The sequence below is a fragment of the Convolutriloba macropyga genome, chromosome 13 (genome assembly GCF_964194025.1).
Source record: "Convolutriloba macropyga chromosome 13, txConMacr16.3, whole genome shotgun sequence".
NCBI classification, from domain to species: domain Eukaryota; kingdom Metazoa; phylum Xenacoelomorpha; order Acoela; family Convolutidae; genus Convolutriloba; species Convolutriloba macropyga.
This window is the reverse complement of record NC_134480.1, coordinates 40,645,329-40,664,630: the sequence shown is the minus strand read 5'-3', so window position 1 is coordinate 40,664,630 and position 19,302 is coordinate 40,645,329. Positions and strand designations below refer to the sequence as shown.

The following is a 19,302-nucleotide window of genomic DNA, read 5'->3' as shown; positions in this document are numbered from 1 at the left end:
GCTGAGTTTTCAGGCTGTATGAAAGATGTGTTCAAGCCCTTCCTGATGATGAAGCTAGCAGGAACTGTCTTTGTGTTTTCGTTGGCTTGAATAGAATGGGTTCGCACAAGTCGAAATCTGCTATTGCGGGTAGTCTCACTCTGCGTCCCAACAAGAGCTCAACTGGAGTTTTGCTCCTCGTCTTCGAAGTGTTGCGATGTGTCATCAGTGCCCTTTGCAGGAATGCTCCAAATGACACATTAAGGTTGGGACTCCACGCTTGAAGTGCCCGCTTCACTGTCTGAACTGCTCTTTCAGCTAGTCCATTAGCTCTTGGATGATAGACGGGTGATTCTATTTTCTTAATTCCCAGTGATTCACACCACTGTTTAAGGTCACCACTTACAAATTCAGGACCATTATCAGAAAATAAAGTTTTTGGTATTCCGAATCTTGCAAAGATTTGACTAAGATATATTTTAACTGTTTCTGATGTTCTATTTCCCGCGGGGAAGGCTTCTGTCCAACCAGAACCCGCGTCAACAATTACTAAGATATTGCCTTGGTCCTTAACATAACCCCAGTCCATGTGGAGCCGTTCCCAAACGTCGGCTTCTGGCCACGTAGAGACTGTTTTTCCCAAGCTAGGCCTGTTCAATTGACAATTCTTACATTTACTAACAAAGTGTTGAACGTCTTGGGTAATGCCAGGCCACCAAGCTATCATTCTGACTGATGCCTCAGTTGCATTCTTTCCGGGATGTGTCTCATGCGCTTTTGCCAAAACCAAGTGTCGTAGTTTGGGTGGAATGAAAGGAACAACACCTCTGGAGATGATTCCATTATGTAAAGTAAGTGCATCTTTCTGTTGTTCGAATCCTTTTTCCGCTTCTGAACATTGTTTCCAATTGCCGCTTTTGATTCGTTTCATTATGTCCTGGAAGAGTCTGTTTGTTCCAAGTTCAGTTTTAATATCTGCTTGGGTCACCAAATCACTCTGAGCGAAGTAGATGTTATTGATTGCGAAGCACACTCGATCGTTGTCGGATTCGTCTTCGTCAAAATCCATTCCGCTCAAAGCATCTGCATGGGGTATCTGCTCCCCTGGTGTGTACTTCAACTCATAGTCGAAGCCCATTAGAGCTATTGCCCATCTTGTGATTCTCGCTGATGCTGTCTTCGGGATCTCCTCGTCTGGTGCAAAGAGATATTTGAGTGGTTTGTGGTCAGTCTGTAGGGTAAATCGTCTTCCAAGAAGGAATTGCTTCAATCTTGTGACCACAAAGACAATTGCCAGTGCTTCTCGCTCTATTTTCGAGTAGTTTTGCTCCGCTGGAGTCAATTTTCTCGATACATATATGACTGGATGTCCTTCTTGCGAAAGAACCCCGCCAATGGCTTTTTCAGAGGCGTCAGTAGTAACTGTTGCTTCTTTTTGTAGACTATATGGCTGTACTAGTGGGTTAGCACATAATCATTTTTTATGTCTTCAAAGGCTTTTTGTTGCATTTTGCCCCATGAGAAATCGCTATTTCTCATGTTATTTAAGGCTAGCATTTTTGTTGCAAAATCAGGAATCATTCTTCCGTAAAAATTAGCTAGCCCAACAAACGATTCCAGTTGTTTATTGTTAGTTGGTGCTTTTGCATTTTTTATTTTTTCAACACGTTTGGGATCTGGTGCTATTCCCTCCTTTGAAATGGAGTATCCCAAAAAGCTAACGCTATCGACTGGTTTTGAGTTAGATTTTTTCTCATTAATAGTAAAGTGTTTCTCACGTAGTCGACTCTTGACTGCAAGCATTCTCTTGTCGAACTGCTCCTTGGTAGTTCCATACACCAATACATCGTCTTGAAAGATCACAACACCTTTGATTCCTTTGAGTGTTGATTCTATGCAATTCTGGAAGATTGAAGAAGAGTTTTTCAATCCCTGAGGTAGTCGGCACATCTTGAACATTCCCTGAGATGTGTTGATTGTGCATATATCTTTTGCTTCTTCGTCAAGTTCAATTTGATAGTAGGCATCTGATAGGTCAATTTTGCCAAAGTATGAGGCCCCATGTAGGTTATGGAAGATCGTCTCCATGTCTGGTATTGGGTAGTCCTCATCCATGACCTTGCCATTGATGTGCACTTTCAAGTCCACGCAAAGTCTTAGTTCTCCACTCTTCTTTCTCTGCCACACCACTGGAGATGCATTAGTGACTCTTCCTGGCTGTACCGGTTCAAGGATGCCTTGTCTGACCATTTGTTCCAGCTTCTCTGTGACCTTGTCTTGAAGAGGTAGAGGTATTTTTCTGGCTTTGCAGAACATCGGCTGTGTTCTTGGTATTAGCTTCACATGAGCTTTGTAACCCTTCACCGCAGGTAGGTGATCGGCTGTGATGTTGTTCACACCGTGTTTGGGTAGAAGGTCTCTACCAAGTAGTCCAAATTCTTTATCAGACTGCACAACTGCAAGTTGTTTTTGAGTGAGCCTGCTTCCGTTCCACTCAACGTCACAAGTAAGTGATCCCAGAAGCGTTAATTGATGACCATCATAAGCTGCAAGATGTCTTATTTTACCATCCAACTGAGGTTTACCAAGCTCAGTCCATATTTTTGATGATATCACTGTGCTATCTGCACCTGTGTCTACCTGCATTTTTACTTTGCAGTTATTTATTGAGATATATTCCCATGTCAGAGACATACTAAAGATTTGTTCTTTAGTATAAAACATTCCCATCTCCGATGCTGGAGATGCTTGCTCTGAAGAAACAATTTCTTCTTCGCAAAAGTTATTCTGTTTATTGTACTTACCTGAATTTGGTTGGGGTTTGCTTCTACACATTTTTGAGAAGTGTCCCACCTTTTCGCAGGTGTTGCATTTCTTACTTAGCGCTGGACAAGGTCTACTAGAGTGTGGCTTACCTCCCCACCTAGTGCACATGTTGCTGTTTCTATTAGCCGTAATTTTTTCATTTGGTTTTCGAAAGGTCTTCTTCTTTCACCGTAAAGGGCTTATTACCTGATGAAGAACTTGCAAAAGCCATTGCTTGACTTAAGAACTGTAAACTCTCGGTCATTTCAGTAACCGACATTGCTGGTTTTGCTTTAATACCGTCTAGTAGTCTAAGTTTTGCTTCAGGGTCCCTCAAACCTGAGATAAACTTTATTTTTACCAACTCCTCTTCGGGGTTGGCCGCTGTTTTCAATTTTTCGAAGTCACAATAGCGTGCTTCTTCTCTAAGACGTGCTAGGAAGTCGTCGTCTGACTCCCCTACACCTTGTATAACGGACAGAAATTTAGCCCTTTCTGCCGTTACTACTCTCTCTTTAGGAGAAATATAGTTTTGAATCGCCAATCTGATGTCTTTATTCGGAGTGTCTATCAAATTCCTAGGACTCATTAAGCTCCTAAGTTTAATAATTGCATCTTGCCCGCACATACTAAGAAAGAGATTGGTTACCTGTTGGTCCTGTACAGTACCATCGGTGTTGACCTTGTCCTCTTTCTTCTCTGCGCGACATTTCGCCACAAAAGACATAATCCACGCAGTAGCTGATTCTGCATTCTGTAGATCCAAAAATTTGTCTGTCTGTAGCTGGTCTGGACACCATTGTCGTGGTCGATAACACGGGTCAAAGAATTCAATAAGTTGAATTTTAAATTAAATTTTGAACTGAAATTATACAAAAATTAGCTTGTATTTATAGTGGTTATCTATGCGAAAATATACAGAGAAAATTTAGATTAGCTAAAAATATTTTACATGATTGGCATGTGAATAGATCTTAACTCCGAATCCCGGAGGTGATATTCTATTTTCATCAACATTTCATGAGAATCATATATGGCTTGGGTACAATCGAGTTCATTAGTTGGAGGTCGGTGGATGTTAGAATCAGGTTTCTGTTGGTGGGAGAATTTACTTCTGACATATGATTGATAGGTCAATAAGATAATGATAGCGCCAAAATAAAATTAGAATTGAGTTTAGTTTTGTAGCCATTACTTATCGACACAGCAATAAAGTTCGTCAGGTAAGTTCTTCTTTCGTTCTTTGAAACTTTAATAAAACTTCTAAGTTTCTTGATGTTTCATTGAAACCATCACACTGGGTTTTACCTTTTTATCCCCGCTTTAGGACGAGAAGGATCAGACGAAAAATTGGTGAAGCAAAAATCACGTAAGAAAAGACAACAGGCCTAACATAATTGCTACAAACTTCGCTTGAGAGCAATTACAAAAATCTAAGCTCATATGTAAAAAATCAATCTACAAAACTTTTGATTCGCCTAAAAAAACTATAAAAATTTTTCATGATAACATAGTTAATAAAGTTCATTTTGTCACTTGAAAAGCATACGCTGACAAGCAAAAAAAACATTTAATAATTCGGAAAAACTCAGCTTGAAAATGAAGGGCAGGTTTAGGATATGATTCCTATTTTAGGTTTTATGACGCCGATTCATTAGATCAATCAATTTTTCCAGCCATCATTAAAGTTATTAAACTTACAGAAGCGTGAAATGATATGAAGACAAGTCGTGTCATAAATTGAAAAGACGTGTCATTTATGAAAAGATTCGATTGTTTTCAGGTTGAATGTTGATCAAACAATTTTTGACGAGTGATGTTAAATAGGGCATATAAAATGGGAATTGTTTATTGCAGGGGTGGGCGACGTTTCATTGTACCTCTGTGACATAATGTTACGGGTGACATTTTTTATCACAACAACTTAGTACCGTTTCAATGAATTTGATTTACAAAATTTAGCAAAAATTATATAACTGCGTATATCAAAAAATGCCCGAAAAAACAAAACGGTTTTGATCGAAAAAATATGCAATCATAATTTAAGTTGTGATCAAAATTGTCCATGCAAACGCATGGTGAAGTCGTCCTTTGATACCAATTGAAAAATTCAATCTGAGTCAGACATTTTTTACCGCAATCAGTCAATCTAAAATTATATAAATCAGGTTTAAAACTATTGAAATGAAGAATAAAAGCGATGAAAAGAAGTGAAGTAAATCAATCACGGTAAGCATGGAAACAGTTGATAAACGGTGGATTTTTAGGATGGAAATTTGGGATTTTGATGGATTTTGGAGTTCCTAAATTTATAAATTTAGGATGGAATTAAAAGTTTTTCAAACTCAATGTAGTCAAGTTATCATAACCCTCAAATCCTCCGACTCAGACAATTATAGTACTTCCGTTTACTCTAATTTTAAATAAGGACTGGCATTGCATGTTAGTTTATGAACTGACCGAAACACTTCATGATGAGGTGAAGTTGGTCAATATCTGAGTCACCAGGGAAGAGGGGATCCCCTGTCAACATCTCAGCGAGGAGACACCCAATTGCCCAAATGTCCACTGCCCTGTAATCAACAATGAAAATAGATTCCACAAATCTTGATTCCTACCGCTATGATGAAGCAATTTAAAGGAGTGAGTTGATCTTTTTCAGAATTGTAGTATCTGACCAAAATTTCAAGTTTTGTTCCAATTTTTGTGTTTAGTCATTTTTTCTGTGAACTTCAGGCATATTTTTTGCATGAATATGGGAAGCTGTTTCGTTTTCCACCAAAAACATTTTTTGATAAAAATGCCGTTAAAGTAATGTTTGTTCTATTGGTTTTTTAGCCTAAGCGGAGTTTGGACTAAACAGCACAATTAATATGTAACCTTAAATATAGTCCTCTTATGTTCATTCAGGTCTTCCGTTTTATTTCTTGAAAAAACTGCGCTTATACTTTCTGAGGAAGTTTTTGGAAAAATTTGGTCAATTTCTATATTTCAGGGATATAATGAAAAATTTTTTTAAAAGCTCGCAGATGTGTCGTCAGATCGATTTAGAAAGTAAAAGTTATAATTTTGGATATACTAAAAACCGCAAATTGTAGCAAATTTGTAGTAAATTTTATAATTTTCATGTTTGCTGACAGTTTTTGCCCCCTGCCTCTATTTTTATCTAACATTTAAAGGAACCAACTCTCTCAAACTAACTCTCTTTATGTCCCTATTACACACACACATATATCACAAACACTATAAACAAGCACACACATATATACACCCACACAGTGACACATACAGGCACAAAAACAAATAAAAAGAAGGACACCAAAGAAAAATTTTGGTTTGTCTTTGTTTCAATTTTTTTTGGCATCTGATCATTACTCAAGGTTCATCAACGGTCGTCTAAGCTTCGGCTGAAAACAAGGTGTGGAGTTTTTGAGGCAACTGTATTGGTAGTGTTGGAAATGAACCTAAATTCAAAATAATTTGAACTTTTTGAAACCTTTTGAAAAGCTTTGTCATATTGATACTTCTTGAGCATAATTGGACAAGTAGTGGTTTAAAACCTTGTAGACGTGTTATCAGAGAAACTGGAATAAAACCACAGATTTCTGGTTTTTTATATAAATTTGAAGCCGCAATTTTTAGTGGCATTCAAGTAGCAGATATTTAAATAGTTTTTGCAATTTTTCAAGATTTCTGTCAGTTTTTGCACTCTGCCTCTTTTTGTGCCTAACATTTCAAAGAGCTCCTCATCTCGGCCTTCTCTCTTTTATTTTGTTTCTTTTACACACAGACTACACATTTTGAACACGCATAGACATAAGTACACCCACGCAAACTCGCGCACACGCAATTACTTTTTCGGCATCTGGCCTTTACTCAGCGCTCGTCTCAATTCATTTGGGTCTAGATCGTTTTTTTTTTCTGGAAATTTAAGTGTGTATATTAATTTAAGTGTGCAGTTATATTAAAGAAAATCGAAGAAGTGTTTGCTTCCAGTTAGGTTTAAAACAGCAATTTTTAAATTGGAATATAATTGAAACCGAAATTTGCAGCAAATGTTAAAAAGGTTTTTTAATTTGTCAAAATTACTGACAGTTTTTGCACTCCGCTTTCAACATAAAGAGGAAAGTTACAAGCTAACCTTAGATGTTCCCATTCGATAGCTTTGAAAAACATCGGTTAACAGGTAAATTTATGCATTGGTGTCTTCACTAATATTTTAAGTAATACCAGTATTAAGGAAATAAGGAATCTTATTTTTTTGTGAATGTAGCTGTAAATATGGCTCGGAACAACATTCTACCGATAAGGTTTCAATTCAATCAAGCGATTATAACATCGACAGAGCAACGTATTTTTGGAAGCAAAGATCAATAAATTAACGTATTATCGGCAACACGTATAGGCATTAATAACACGTATAAGCAATAGTGCGTATTAAGATTACGGCGAACATATCAACGTAATAACTCATCGATGATAGCACGTAGAAGAACAACGTATTCAGATTACGACAAACATAGCATTGGTGATAGCAACGTATTAACCTTGGTACGATAATAGCCACAAGTGAGAGTTTAGATGGCAAAGTCTTTTTGCTCTTTTAACTGGTATCAGTCTGTTTTTGATAATTGTGATCAACGCTGGTCACCATTCTATTCGAAATCGTGCAAAAAATCGAAAATAATTAAATTCAAACGATTCTTACTTGATAGGTTTATTTATTAGGTTTAACGAAATTATGTTATTTGCACTTTTTTCGAGCTTTGTACGTAAATTGGAACGATTTCTATGCGTATTTAAATACTCGATTCTGATTGGCTAAGAAAAATGACGCATTTTGGTATATTTCTCGCTTAGATTTATTTAGTTCCTAACATCCTCCGGCCCAGAAGAAGATGCTGGGAGAATGGGTACTAATTTTACAAGCGGGCGAACGAGCGATCCAGAGGACGTGCGCAATACGGCGGAGCGTGCGACGCTGTCGAAACCGTAACGGAGTTCAGTGATCCGAGCAGTGGGGTAGTAACCCCTCGGGTTGGTTTCTTCAACTACCCAAACCAAATCACCGGTCTTAGGGTGATGGTCGGCAGGCGTCTGCCACTTGGAACGTCGGTTCAGCGCCGGAACGTATTCTTTGATCCAACGAGACCAAATAGCGTTAGCGTAGGACTGCGCGCGGGCGTAACGTTTACGGTGATCAAACTCGTCTATGCCAATGATGGAAGGGAGACTACGTGCTTGGTTACCAAGGAGAAAGTGGTTAGGTTTTAATGCGCCTAGGTCGGACGGGTCGGCGCTTACGGGCGTTAACGGGCGTGAATTAAGGGCATGTTCGACTAGACAAAAGGTGGTACTTAAAACTTCATCTATGAGGCGACGTGTTCCAAGGATTGTGTAAAGTACGCGCTTGAAACTACGCACTAGCCTCTCCCAGATGCCACCTTGGTGTGGCGCACTGGGCGGGTTGAACCTCCACTTAATGCCTTTGTGTGCGAGTTCCACGGCGATGTTGATGGTGTTCCACTTCTCGATATTCTCGCGTAGCTCTTTTTCCGCGCCAAAAAAGTTAGTGCCATTGTCTGACCAAATAATGGCCGGTGTACCTCGACGTGAGACGAAACGCTCCACTCCCATTACACACGAACTGGCGTCCATGGACGGAACAATTTCAACATGAACGGCACGAGTGGTTAAGCATGTGAAGAGGAAACCCCACCTCTTCTCGGTTGTCCTACGCACAGTAACGCAAAACGGGCCGAAGTAGTCGACCCCAGTGTTCGTGAAGGGAGGAGACTGGTATGCGAGTCTTTCTACTGGGAGGTCAGCCATGATTGGTTGGATAGTGGCAGCTCGAAATTTTCTGCACGTAAGGCAGTTAGATTTAATGGAACGTAGTGAGGAACGTAATTTAAGGATGGTATAACGTTCTTGTACTTTAGCCCGCAGGTAGTCAATACCTTGATGATGATGTTTAACGTGGGTGTGCCTAAGGAACAACTTTACAAAGAAATGGCGCGCGTCGAGAACGATAGGGTGTTTTACATCAAAATCAACTTCAACCAACCGTTTGATGCGGCCAGCCGAACGAATTAGACCATTTGGTCCGACGAAGTGTGAAAACGGGGCAATACGGCTACTCCGTTTAACGTGTTTGTTTTCCAGGAGATCTTTCCTTTCGGAAGTAAAAGATTCTCCTTGAACGAGATACTGAAGATGACGCTCGGCTTCGTCAAGCTCAGTGGGATCTATGATGCTACCATCGGCATTACGGTAACATTCGTGTGAGGGTAACAGCCGGAGTATGTATGCTGTTATTCGAAGCACCTTCTGATAAGAACTGTACTTATCAAAGGGAACTAAATGCGGGGGTGGTTCCTTAGTTGACTTGGTTACGGATGCGGCCAATGATGTATTGGTTTCGTCAGTTCCCTTAGTTACTATACCAAATTTATATGTTTTTTAACTATTTTAATTTATATATGTTTTTAACTACTTCGATGCTTGGTTCGAACGGGAATTCCTTGGTTCTTAAGAAATCTGGACCCCTCACCCAGCTACTTGATTGCAAAACCTCAGCGGACATACCAAGAGTACCGGCATCTGCTGGATTATCGCTTGAGGCGACGTGGTTCCATTCGTCAACGCTAGTGTGTTCTAAAATCTCGCATACGCGGTTTGCAACAAATATTGGCTGCTTGCTTGTGGAGTTGAGCCACTGCAAGACAGTAGTGCTGTCAGTCCACATATAAACTTTGTTGACATGCACAGTAAGGGCTCGTCAGATATCTTGTTTCAGCCGAGCGGCCAGTAAAGCAGCTTTCAGCTCTAGCTTTGGAATTGTCATTACCTTCATAGGTGCTACGCGAGCTTTACCCAAGACAAATGCAAGCTCTGTTTTTGGCCCATTAGAAGTGTTTACTTGAGCTCGGAGGAATGCAACAGCGCTGAAGACCTCTTGGGAACTATCGCCAAACATGTGTAGTTCCAGGTGTTTAATGTTTCATGAAAAGTAGCTCCTTGGTATAGTGATTTCTGCAAGCTTGGGTAGTTCTACACTCCATTCGAGTAACCTTTCAACAGTGTCTTTTGGTAGTTCTTCATCCCAGTGCTGCCCGCTGACACGCCAGATGTCTTTTAGTAACAATTGGGCACCAACAGTAAATGGTGCCACTAGGCCGATGGGATCAAACACCTTAGACACTAGACTCAAGACCAAGCGTTGTGTTAAGGACTTAGTTACTGTACTGGAGGTACCCCGACTCATAACTAGAGTATCGTTGTTGTGATCCCATTTCAACCCAAGCACGTGCGAAGATTCCTCCTTAGATGAGGTAATTACTTTTGGTTCGGTGGACTGAGGTGACCCATCAATTCGATCAGCCAGATTTGGTACATTGCTTACAAACTTAGTAAGCTTGAACCCACCTAGATGGAGAAGTTGCACCAACTCCTTCGATCTTTTGAGAGCCCTCTCAGGTGACTCCACCGAATCCAAGCAATCGTCCATGTAGAAGTTTTCTAGGACGGCTTTGGTTGCTTCCGGGTACTGAATAACATTGTCTCGGGCCGTGCGTTGCAGTGCATAGTTAGCGCATGTGGGCGAGTCTTTAGCCCGGAATATATGGCGCCTGTATTAATACACTACAACATTTGTTGTGGGGTCCTCCCGCCGCAAAAAACGCAGTGATGGCTGGTCACAGTCAGGGACACCAACTTGGAGGAACATACCCTCAATATCTGCGGACACGGCGAATTGATGTTGACGGAACCTAAGTAGTACGTGGATTAGGTTTTGGACCAGGTCGGGGCCAGTGAGCAAAGATTTATTCAAAGAAGTACCGTGGTGCACCATTGGTAACTTTGCTGCACCATTTAATACCCCGACACTTTCCCCGGTTTGTTCGGATTGATTACGGGATGATGTGGTAGGTACCACCCTTTATTCGACCGCTGCTCTACCTTGTGAGCATCAGGGACTGTAATTAGGTAACCCTTTTCCAAGTCTTCACGGATGGTATTAGTATAAGTTTCTTTCAATGATGTATCTCTCGAGAGCCGCTTTTCGAGAGACTTGAGCTGTACCAGTGACGAAAAGTAGTTATTCGGGAATTTGATGTTGTCATCAGCCCACAACATACCGACATCGTATCTTTGGCCGTTTTGGAAAGTTGTTGTTTCAAGTATTTCCTGCGCGCGAGCATCCGATGCGGATCGTGGGTCAACTTGCTTGAACGCGCCGTACGATTCCATATCATACCAAGATTTAACCTGACAAGCTAATTCAAAATCCTGTTCAATATTGGCTTTGAAACACACCGAGACTAAACTTGAACTTGACGGGAGTGGGCCACTTAAAACCCAACCTATGGGCAAGCGGACAGCGAACGGTGAGCACTTTTCGTCGGCTGAAAAATACTCTAACGGGCGGATGACATGGTAGACATCCTGTCCAAGTATCAACTCAATTTCTCCATAGCTATATCTTACTGGATCTAGAACTGCCAAATGTGGGTAAGTTTCTTGCAAGGACTTGACGTCAATGATGTCGGAACCTACGTTTAATGTTTCCCTCACGTAGGGACGCACAGTGAATGCTTCGAAGTCTTGGTCTTTATGAGGTGTCACAGTCAATTGAACCACCTTTGTGTCTATGAGTTCTTCCGTGTTTATACCCTTGACGGTCAGTTTTAATGCGGTACCCTGCAAACCGAGTCTAGCTGCGAGACTATCGGACACCCAAGAGTTACTGCAAGCGGTATCGCATAAAACCAACGCCGTAGTACTAGTGCCAGAAGAATTAGTAAGTTTCAGTTCCGTGACCTGAAAGAGACCTTTAACATCCGTCACGGAAGACAAAGTGGTTGTTTTGCTTGGTTGCTGTTGGCCCGTAGATGGCCTACTTGTACCTGCGTTCGACTTCGAAGTTTCGATGTTGTTGTTTGTTGAGGGTTTAGCTGGAAAAACCCTTTCAGCTCCATGAAGTAAGGTGTTATGGGAGCTAATGCAACCATCTTTCTTACATTTACGGGGACTTGGGCATTGCCTAAACATGTGTTTATCACGCAAACAAGAGAAACAGAGCTTTGCCTCAGCCACGACCTTGGCTCTCTGTGTGGGGGTCTTTTCCTTAAAGACACGGCATTCCCACAACCGGTGGCTGCCTTTGCATACAATGCAACTAGAGATTGATGTTGACGGAGATCTCTGTTGCGGCTTAAGGTTACTCTTCTGTTGCTTATTTGCAGCAAATGCCTTTGAAGCAACTTTTGATCTTGTTACTGAGTTGTTGGAATCCTCAGTCCTTGCTTTAGTTGCGGTATTCTTCATTAAATCGTGCGCTTCGGCCTTCTCTTTTAACCAATCGTTGAAATCAAGAAGAGTAGGTTTCACCCAATGCTTTTTGACCGTGAAGAGTGACCATGACTCCTTCATGTTGGGTGGTAGCTTCTGTACGGCAATGTTGAGAAGCGCAGCACTCTTTAAATCCGAATCGTATGACAGCGATTTAAATACCCCGACAAGACTTGCAATACACCCCGAGTAGTTAATGATGTTATCGCTATTGTTCATCTTCAGTGGTGAAAAGCTGTTGAGTTTGTCCAAATGTGCACTTACAACCGCCTGTGGTTGGCCAAATTTACGTTCTAAGGTCCTCAGTGCGTCTTTGTACATTGCGCCGCAGTAGGCGAACTCAGCTATAGCTGTTTTAGCTTTACCTGTTACGAGGGTCTTAAGGTATGTCAATTTTACATCATCAGTTAAGGACTGAGAGTCAATTGCGCTTTTAAATTGACCATACCATTCGTGCCACTGTAGGGGATCCCCATTGTATTGGGACAACTTCCATTCGGGTAGTGGGTCATTTCTCTTGCTAGATAAGGCGTCCGTGAATGCCCTAATCAAGCTTGCATTTTCAGTTGCTGGCACTGGAGGCGTGGGATGCGGTGGGCCACCCCAACACAATGGTATCGGAGCAGTATGCCCGTATGTTGGATGTATAACCGGCTTGACGAAAGGTGGCGCGATGTTAGTAGTTGTACTAAAGGGGTTAACAGGGATGCTACAGTTAGCTGCGTAGTTGCTTTTTGGATTATGTTGTGCACTCATTTGCAAGATGGGATGGCTGATGGTGGGGTTAGCTGTGCTTGGGGGTAGGTTAGATTGAACGTTGTTATAGACGGTTGCATTATTTTTTGCCTGGTTTACGTTTGGGAGAATATTCTGAGGGAAACGCCACAAATTTAAATCGGGGTTACGGTTAAGGGGAAGTTTGGGTGCGGTAGGGCATGGTAACAGGCGGGCTTGAGGTGAATGGACAATGTTTTGTTGTGGAATGTTGGGGACGGGTAAGTATGTTGCTGTGCTCGCTGGAGGGGGCGACGGAATCACGGAAGGCTGAGGATTAAATAGATGTTGAGATGGGAACACGGGAGGCGGGTTCACGAGTGGGTTTAGAGGTGGAGGGATATTATGCGGGGAATGGGCAATAGGGACTTGTGTTTGGTGTGGAATGTTACTTTGAGATGGATTCAGTAGTTGCGGAACATGAGGCATCGACATGTGTAATTGACCAGGCACATTGGAGCTTTTCGGACCCAAGAACTGATTTACTTGTGGGTTTGTTGAAACATTAGGTACAAAAATGGAATTAGTTGGTGCCATAACGGGTGTCGGTGGCCGGGGAGGTTGCATAGGTGGTTGAGGTGGTGGGAGTGTGACACTTTGTACGTCGACTGGTACTTGGTTCACTTCACCACTGCCTGAGGGACTATGTGCCCTTTGATCAATGAGTGATTGCTGCAGTTGAGCCTGGAGATATTCCCGATACAAAGCTTCCTGCTGGGCAACAGAAATTGCAACTCCTGGCCGTGTGTACTGAGAAAGCATTTCGAGATGATGTAAGTTATCGGCAACATTACTTGGGTTTTCTGGAGGATTACTAGGGGAAGTATCTTTAACAGGAGGGTCGGCGGTTGCTGAACCAGGACGAGAAAAAATTAACTCACTTGAATTACCTGCTGGAAACGATTTTACCCAATCCTGAACAAGTCCCTGACTTCTATCTGATCCCCTATCTTTAAACAAATTCAGTTCACTTGAGTGGTGACTACACAATGAATGATTATCCATTTAATCAGCCTTATCTAATTTAGCTGCTGCAACACGCTGGCGGTGGTCTTCCTCCAATTCTTGAAGTCCCATCTGTTCCATTTGTATTTCAAGCTCCTTTTTCCTCATGGCAATTTCGTGTTTTTGTTTAGCGAGGCGAATGGCAGCTTGTTCTTGTTTCTCGGCTTCTTCTCGTTTTAGTTTTGCCATGAGAATTTCATGTTTACGCTGGCTAGACATTGATGATGTTGTTCGGCGTTAACTTCTCTTAGATTGGCCTTGAGGATTAACGCCCTCACATACGGTGTCTCGGTCAGCAACTGAGTCAATATAGCTTCTAGCCGCAAGCAAGAATTTATCATTGTTCCTGGTTTTATCATAAACCATTGCTCAAGGACAGGGTAAAGTGAATCTGGGTTCTCCGCTTTACTGGCTAAGTCAAAAAGTTCTTCATTCTTCTGCACCAGTTTACTGAAGACATCCTTCAACTTAGAAACCAAGCGTTCAACTTTAACCTTCCTGTCTTGACGATCTATGGCATCTGTTTTGTCCATATGGATGTTACATAACTCAGATTCTAGATTAGATCTGGCATTAAAGAGCTTTTTCAATTTTTCTTGATGTTCGGCCATGATTTTGAAATGGCTAATTTATCAATGTAGAGTAACTTTCAACCAAACACGTGGAATGAGGGTTATACCGAACCCAAATGACGACGACTTGATAATCAAGACGTCGAAGAGCAGAAAAGAAGTTACCGAGTAATGAATTACTCGGCGAAAGTGAGTAAGAAATTATAGAGTGTGTCTAACGTGCTTGAGAGCAACGTGAGACTAAACAGGAACACAGGCAACCGGGGGAAGAGGACTGTGTGGACGAATCACGACGAAACGGGAAACGAAGCGGACGGGGCGGGAAGGACGGGCGAACGGCGCGCAACGCAACAGAGAACGGAACGGAACTGGCGAAAACGCGGGTAGTAAACGGCGACGCAACGGACGGGACGGAAACGCTGAACGAGCGACGCACGAAGAAACGAGACGGGCAGAACGGAGGCGTTGAGCGAGTAGCGCGCAACGAAACGGAAAGGCGGGTCGGAACGGGCGGGAGACGATTACGCAGCGAGCGGGGAGGTCGAGAACCACTATGCTAGCAGACCACAGCAACAAACTCAACCAAACAAAAACTAGCCGTAACTCCAGAACAAACTTAAGTCACACCCTAGGGAGAAGGAGAGATGCTACTGCAAGAGACAAACTAGCACAAGTCAATATGAGGCTTAACATACGAAAATAACAAACTAAATTACGGCAAATGGTAGTATACTAAAAGGATGAAAAGAGCAAGAAAATTACTAGCCGTAACTCCAGAACAAACTTAAGTCACACCCTAGCAATAATCAAACCTAAACAACCGATCAGCATACCAACAATATTAAACAAAGTACAGCAAATGTTAAGTAATATGCAGTGCTTTTGTAGTCAATGAAAGCTGGAAACGTTAAGAAACAATCTAGCCGTAACTCCAGAATAAACTTAAGTCACACCCTAGAAGGCAAAAACCTAAACCAACTAACAATCATACAGTTACACGCAAACATACAGCAGCAAAAATCAATATAATACAACAGGGGTGCTAGTAAATTAGTAAATTGGAGAAGTCCAGAAACCAACTAGCCGTAACTCTAGAACAAACTTAAGTCACACCCTAGAAAGCAACAAGACCAAAGCAACTAACCAGCATACTAGCTTAATCAACATACTGCAACAAAAACAACAACATACTTCATCACATATAACATACTACATCGAAAATGGGAAAAGTAGCGAAGAAAACGAAAAGCGGAGTTTTGGGAGAGCGACGTTATTGAAAAAAAAAGCGGAAAACCGAGAATTGTAAAGTTAAAGAACGAAAAGAACACGGACAAAAAACGTTTCATAAACGAGCGACGAAAAAAATTATAGGAATTTGATAATTTTTTGTAGGCCGGAGGTTGTGAAAAGTGAAAATTTTCACAACTTTTTCTGTTTAATGAGTGTCACTCAATTAACGAACCTTCTTGTTGAGAAAATGATTTTTTGACAAATTTGTCAAAACTTTATGCATTTGTCCAATTTTTCTCAAATTTTGGTCAATTTTTTGCAAATTCTTGTTTACGGAACGGTAATCCAGTAAACCAGACGGTTTTAAGCTCGAAAGTACGATTTATCAATATTCGGTATTGATTTTCTAAATTTTCTGATTTGCCTCAAAATTGACCAAAGATTTTCAAAATTGAACATTTTAGCATTATGTGCTCACATTTTTTTTCTCATATTTGAGGTTATTTTTTGCTATGTACCCATAAAGGACCATTTTGTCTGAATTTCCCAACTTTCAGCCAAAAATTTTCAAAGTCGATGTTTTTTTTTCTCTTAAAAAAGTTTCTCAGCTCCCTTCTCCGAAAAGGATTGTATTTCGCTGAGACTTGTCAAGATAATACTACTTGCTTTTCTTTACAATCTGGCGGAAAAAGATTTGTAATATTTTAAGTCTAAGTATATATAAAGGTTTCTCAGCTCCCTTTTCTAAAAAATATTCTATTTCGCTGAGACTTGTCAAGATAGTACTACTTGCTCTTCTTTACAATCTGGCGGAAAAAAGATATGTGAATTTCAGAAGCTTTGCTCTAACTCCGAGCCTCAGGGTTTTTAAACTCGAAAAATTCAATTGTGGGGGTTATTAGTGACCAGTTATTCAACAAAAAAATTTGATTTGACTACAACATTCCAAATCAAAAGTTCAAGGGATTGGGTTACTTGCCGTCTAACTTAATCTTTAAATACTACACTGCAAAGAAAAAATGTTTTGGTTCTGTCTTACAGTTTTAGAGGTTGTAGTCCGACTTTTTTTTTTGAGCCATTCTCAAAAGTTAAGCAGTTCGATGTCACAAATCACATTTAGTAAGTTGGGTCCTTTTGCTTGGGGATTGATGCCATGTGATGTGGTGGATCAAAGACAAGAGGTCGGTGGAGTGGAGCGGGAACTGGCATCAAGAATGTGTCAAGCCGCATGGGACTGGCCAGCCACAATCGGGACTCCCTTGGGTTCACTGACATTCTTTTAACCTTGTTATTGCTGCATCTGTTTGATAGTGAAGCTTCTCGTCGTGTCTTTGCAGGGCTTGTTCAGGAACCAGAATTGATAACATTCGAAATATGCCCAGTCATCTCCGTCAGGGCAATGGGGCAACGCAGGGCTGGCGTTATTGAGAATGCGAAGAGTGTGAAATAATTTTTCATTCAGAACTCTCCAAATACGGGTGCGCTTGCACTCGTCTTTGATTCGTTGCTTCTCATCTATTAAAGTGTTCGTAATTCGTTTGCGGCATCATAAATGTAGCTGTAAATATGGCTCGGAACAACAGTCTACCGATAAGGTTTCAATTCAATCAAGCGATTATAACATCGACAGAGCAACGTATTTTTGGAAGCAAAGATCAATAAATTAACGTATTATCGGCAACACGTATAGGCATTAATAACACGTATAAGCATTAGTACGTATTAAGATTACGGCGAACATATCAACGTAATAACTCATCGATGATAGCACGTAGAAGAACAACGTATTCAGATTACGACAAACATAGCATTGGTGATAGCAACGTATTAACATTGGTACGAAAATAGCCACAAGTGAGAGTTTAGATGGCAAAGTCTTTTTGCTCATTTAACTGCTATCAGTCTGTTTTTGATAATTGTGATCAACGCTGGTCACCATTCTATTCGAAACCGTGCAAAAAACCGAAAATAATTAAATTCAAACGATTCTTACTTGATAGGTTTATTTATTAGGTTTAACGAAATTATGTTATTTGCACTTTTTTCGAGCTTTGTACGTAAATTGGAACGATTTCTTTGCGTATTTAAATACTCGATTCTGATTGGCTGAGAAAAATGACGCATTTTGGTATATTTCTCGCTTAGATTTATTTACTTCCTAACAGTGAACTAAAATGACAAGAAAAATCCTTCTTCTTCTCTCCAAAGAAAAGTTCGTTCTTCACATGAGGGGATGAACAGTAAAACAATGCCGGGTTTTTTTTTATAGGACCGCCATAAGATGGAAATAAAACAGTTTGGTGGCCAATTTCAGAATACACAGAAGTAAAAAGTAATATTCTGATAGCTTTCAAAAAATTATGTATTACATTTACATTAACTTCTTTAGCCTGGTGATCCAGAAATTTTTTTACTTCTAAAGTTTTGTGTAAATCTTTGTTCTAGAGGAGGATAGTTTTGATAGTTTGAACTATTTGCTCTGACTTTTTACGCCTCTAAAGTTTTCAAAAAACACTGAATTTTATTCTGTCTGCATAGGAAGAATTGTTTGCAAAGAAAACTCTAAAATTTAGAAAAAATACGTTATTCTGCATCAATTTTCACCTTTTTAAAGTTGATTTTTAATATTATAGGAGACCTAATTTGCTTGAAATCTGCCTGAAGAAAAAATTTTAAGCGAAGAAAATTTGGTTGGTATTTTATTTTGTAAGCAGCAGAAAATATATAGAGGGTTATAAAGTTTTTTAACGAATCTTTAGGAAAAAGAGACAAACTGATTGATTTGTTTTGGAAATTTTTGGTCAAACTTTTAGGTTGTTCCGTTTTAGTCCTGAAACTGTAGGGAATTGCTGGTGGAAACTCTACATTTAACCTAACTAAAGTGACTACAAATTTCTCTGTTAGTTTTTATCTGACATTTCAACGGCGAGCTGTCCCCCCTTGAGCAAAGTGTTTTTTTTTCCTTTTCACTTTTTCCTTCGAATTTTAGAGACACCCCTTTTTCCAAATTTTTGATAATATCTTTATAGAAATCAAAACTAGACCCAGAGGGCTAAAAAAACGGTGTCTTTCAATTTTCTGACCCAAGAAAAAGCCAGCCTCGCATATATATTCGCCCATTTTTGAAAAAGTGTTGGATCAATTAAACAGCTATTCAGGTTAAGCAAAAATTGTTTAATAAACGAGCAAGGAAGTAAGAAAAGATCCGATGCTGCAGAATTAGATTAAAAAACACCTGCAGAAAAGCTCAATCTCAAAAAGGATAGAAGCGAATTTTTGTAAGTATTTCAAAAACCTTGCTAGAAATAAAATTAATTTGGGAAAAAAGAATCGTTGTTACATTCTTTTTTATTGTAGCTTAAAAGATTGCGTTCGAAAAGGCATTCATAACAACACGGAATAAAATTTAAAAAACTTTAATTAAAAACGTTTTTACTGATAAGCACTATACAATAACTTAACTGGTACCAATCTCTTCAAAAAACATGCCCGTACCTTGAATAATGGGCCACTCTAATTCCTATTTCCAAATGAAAGTTGGTACTAACAAAGAGACTGGTTCATGTCAGCTAATTGGTTTTTC

General features: G+C 40.3%; 2 protein-coding genes across 3 annotated transcripts in view; one reads left to right on the top strand and one right to left on the bottom strand.

The window, feature by feature from the left end:
* Positions 1-19,302, top strand: part of LOC142351416 (mitochondrial inner membrane protein OXA1L-like) — a 282,527-nt gene that overhangs the window by 22,026 nt on the left and 241,199 nt on the right. The gene's annotated exons all lie outside the window — the stretch shown is intronic.
* The window catches only part of LOC142351427 (uncharacterized), a 78,624-nt gene that overhangs the window by 21,975 nt on the left and 37,347 nt on the right, over positions 1-19,302 (bottom strand). For both annotated transcript variants that reach the window (XM_075403433.1, XM_075403434.1), the window contains exon 4: positions 5,245-5,357. In XM_075403433.1, the coding sequence (XP_075259548.1) occupies positions 5,245-5,357 (113 nt within the window). The remainder of the gene's footprint in view (positions 1-5,244; positions 5,358-19,302) is intronic.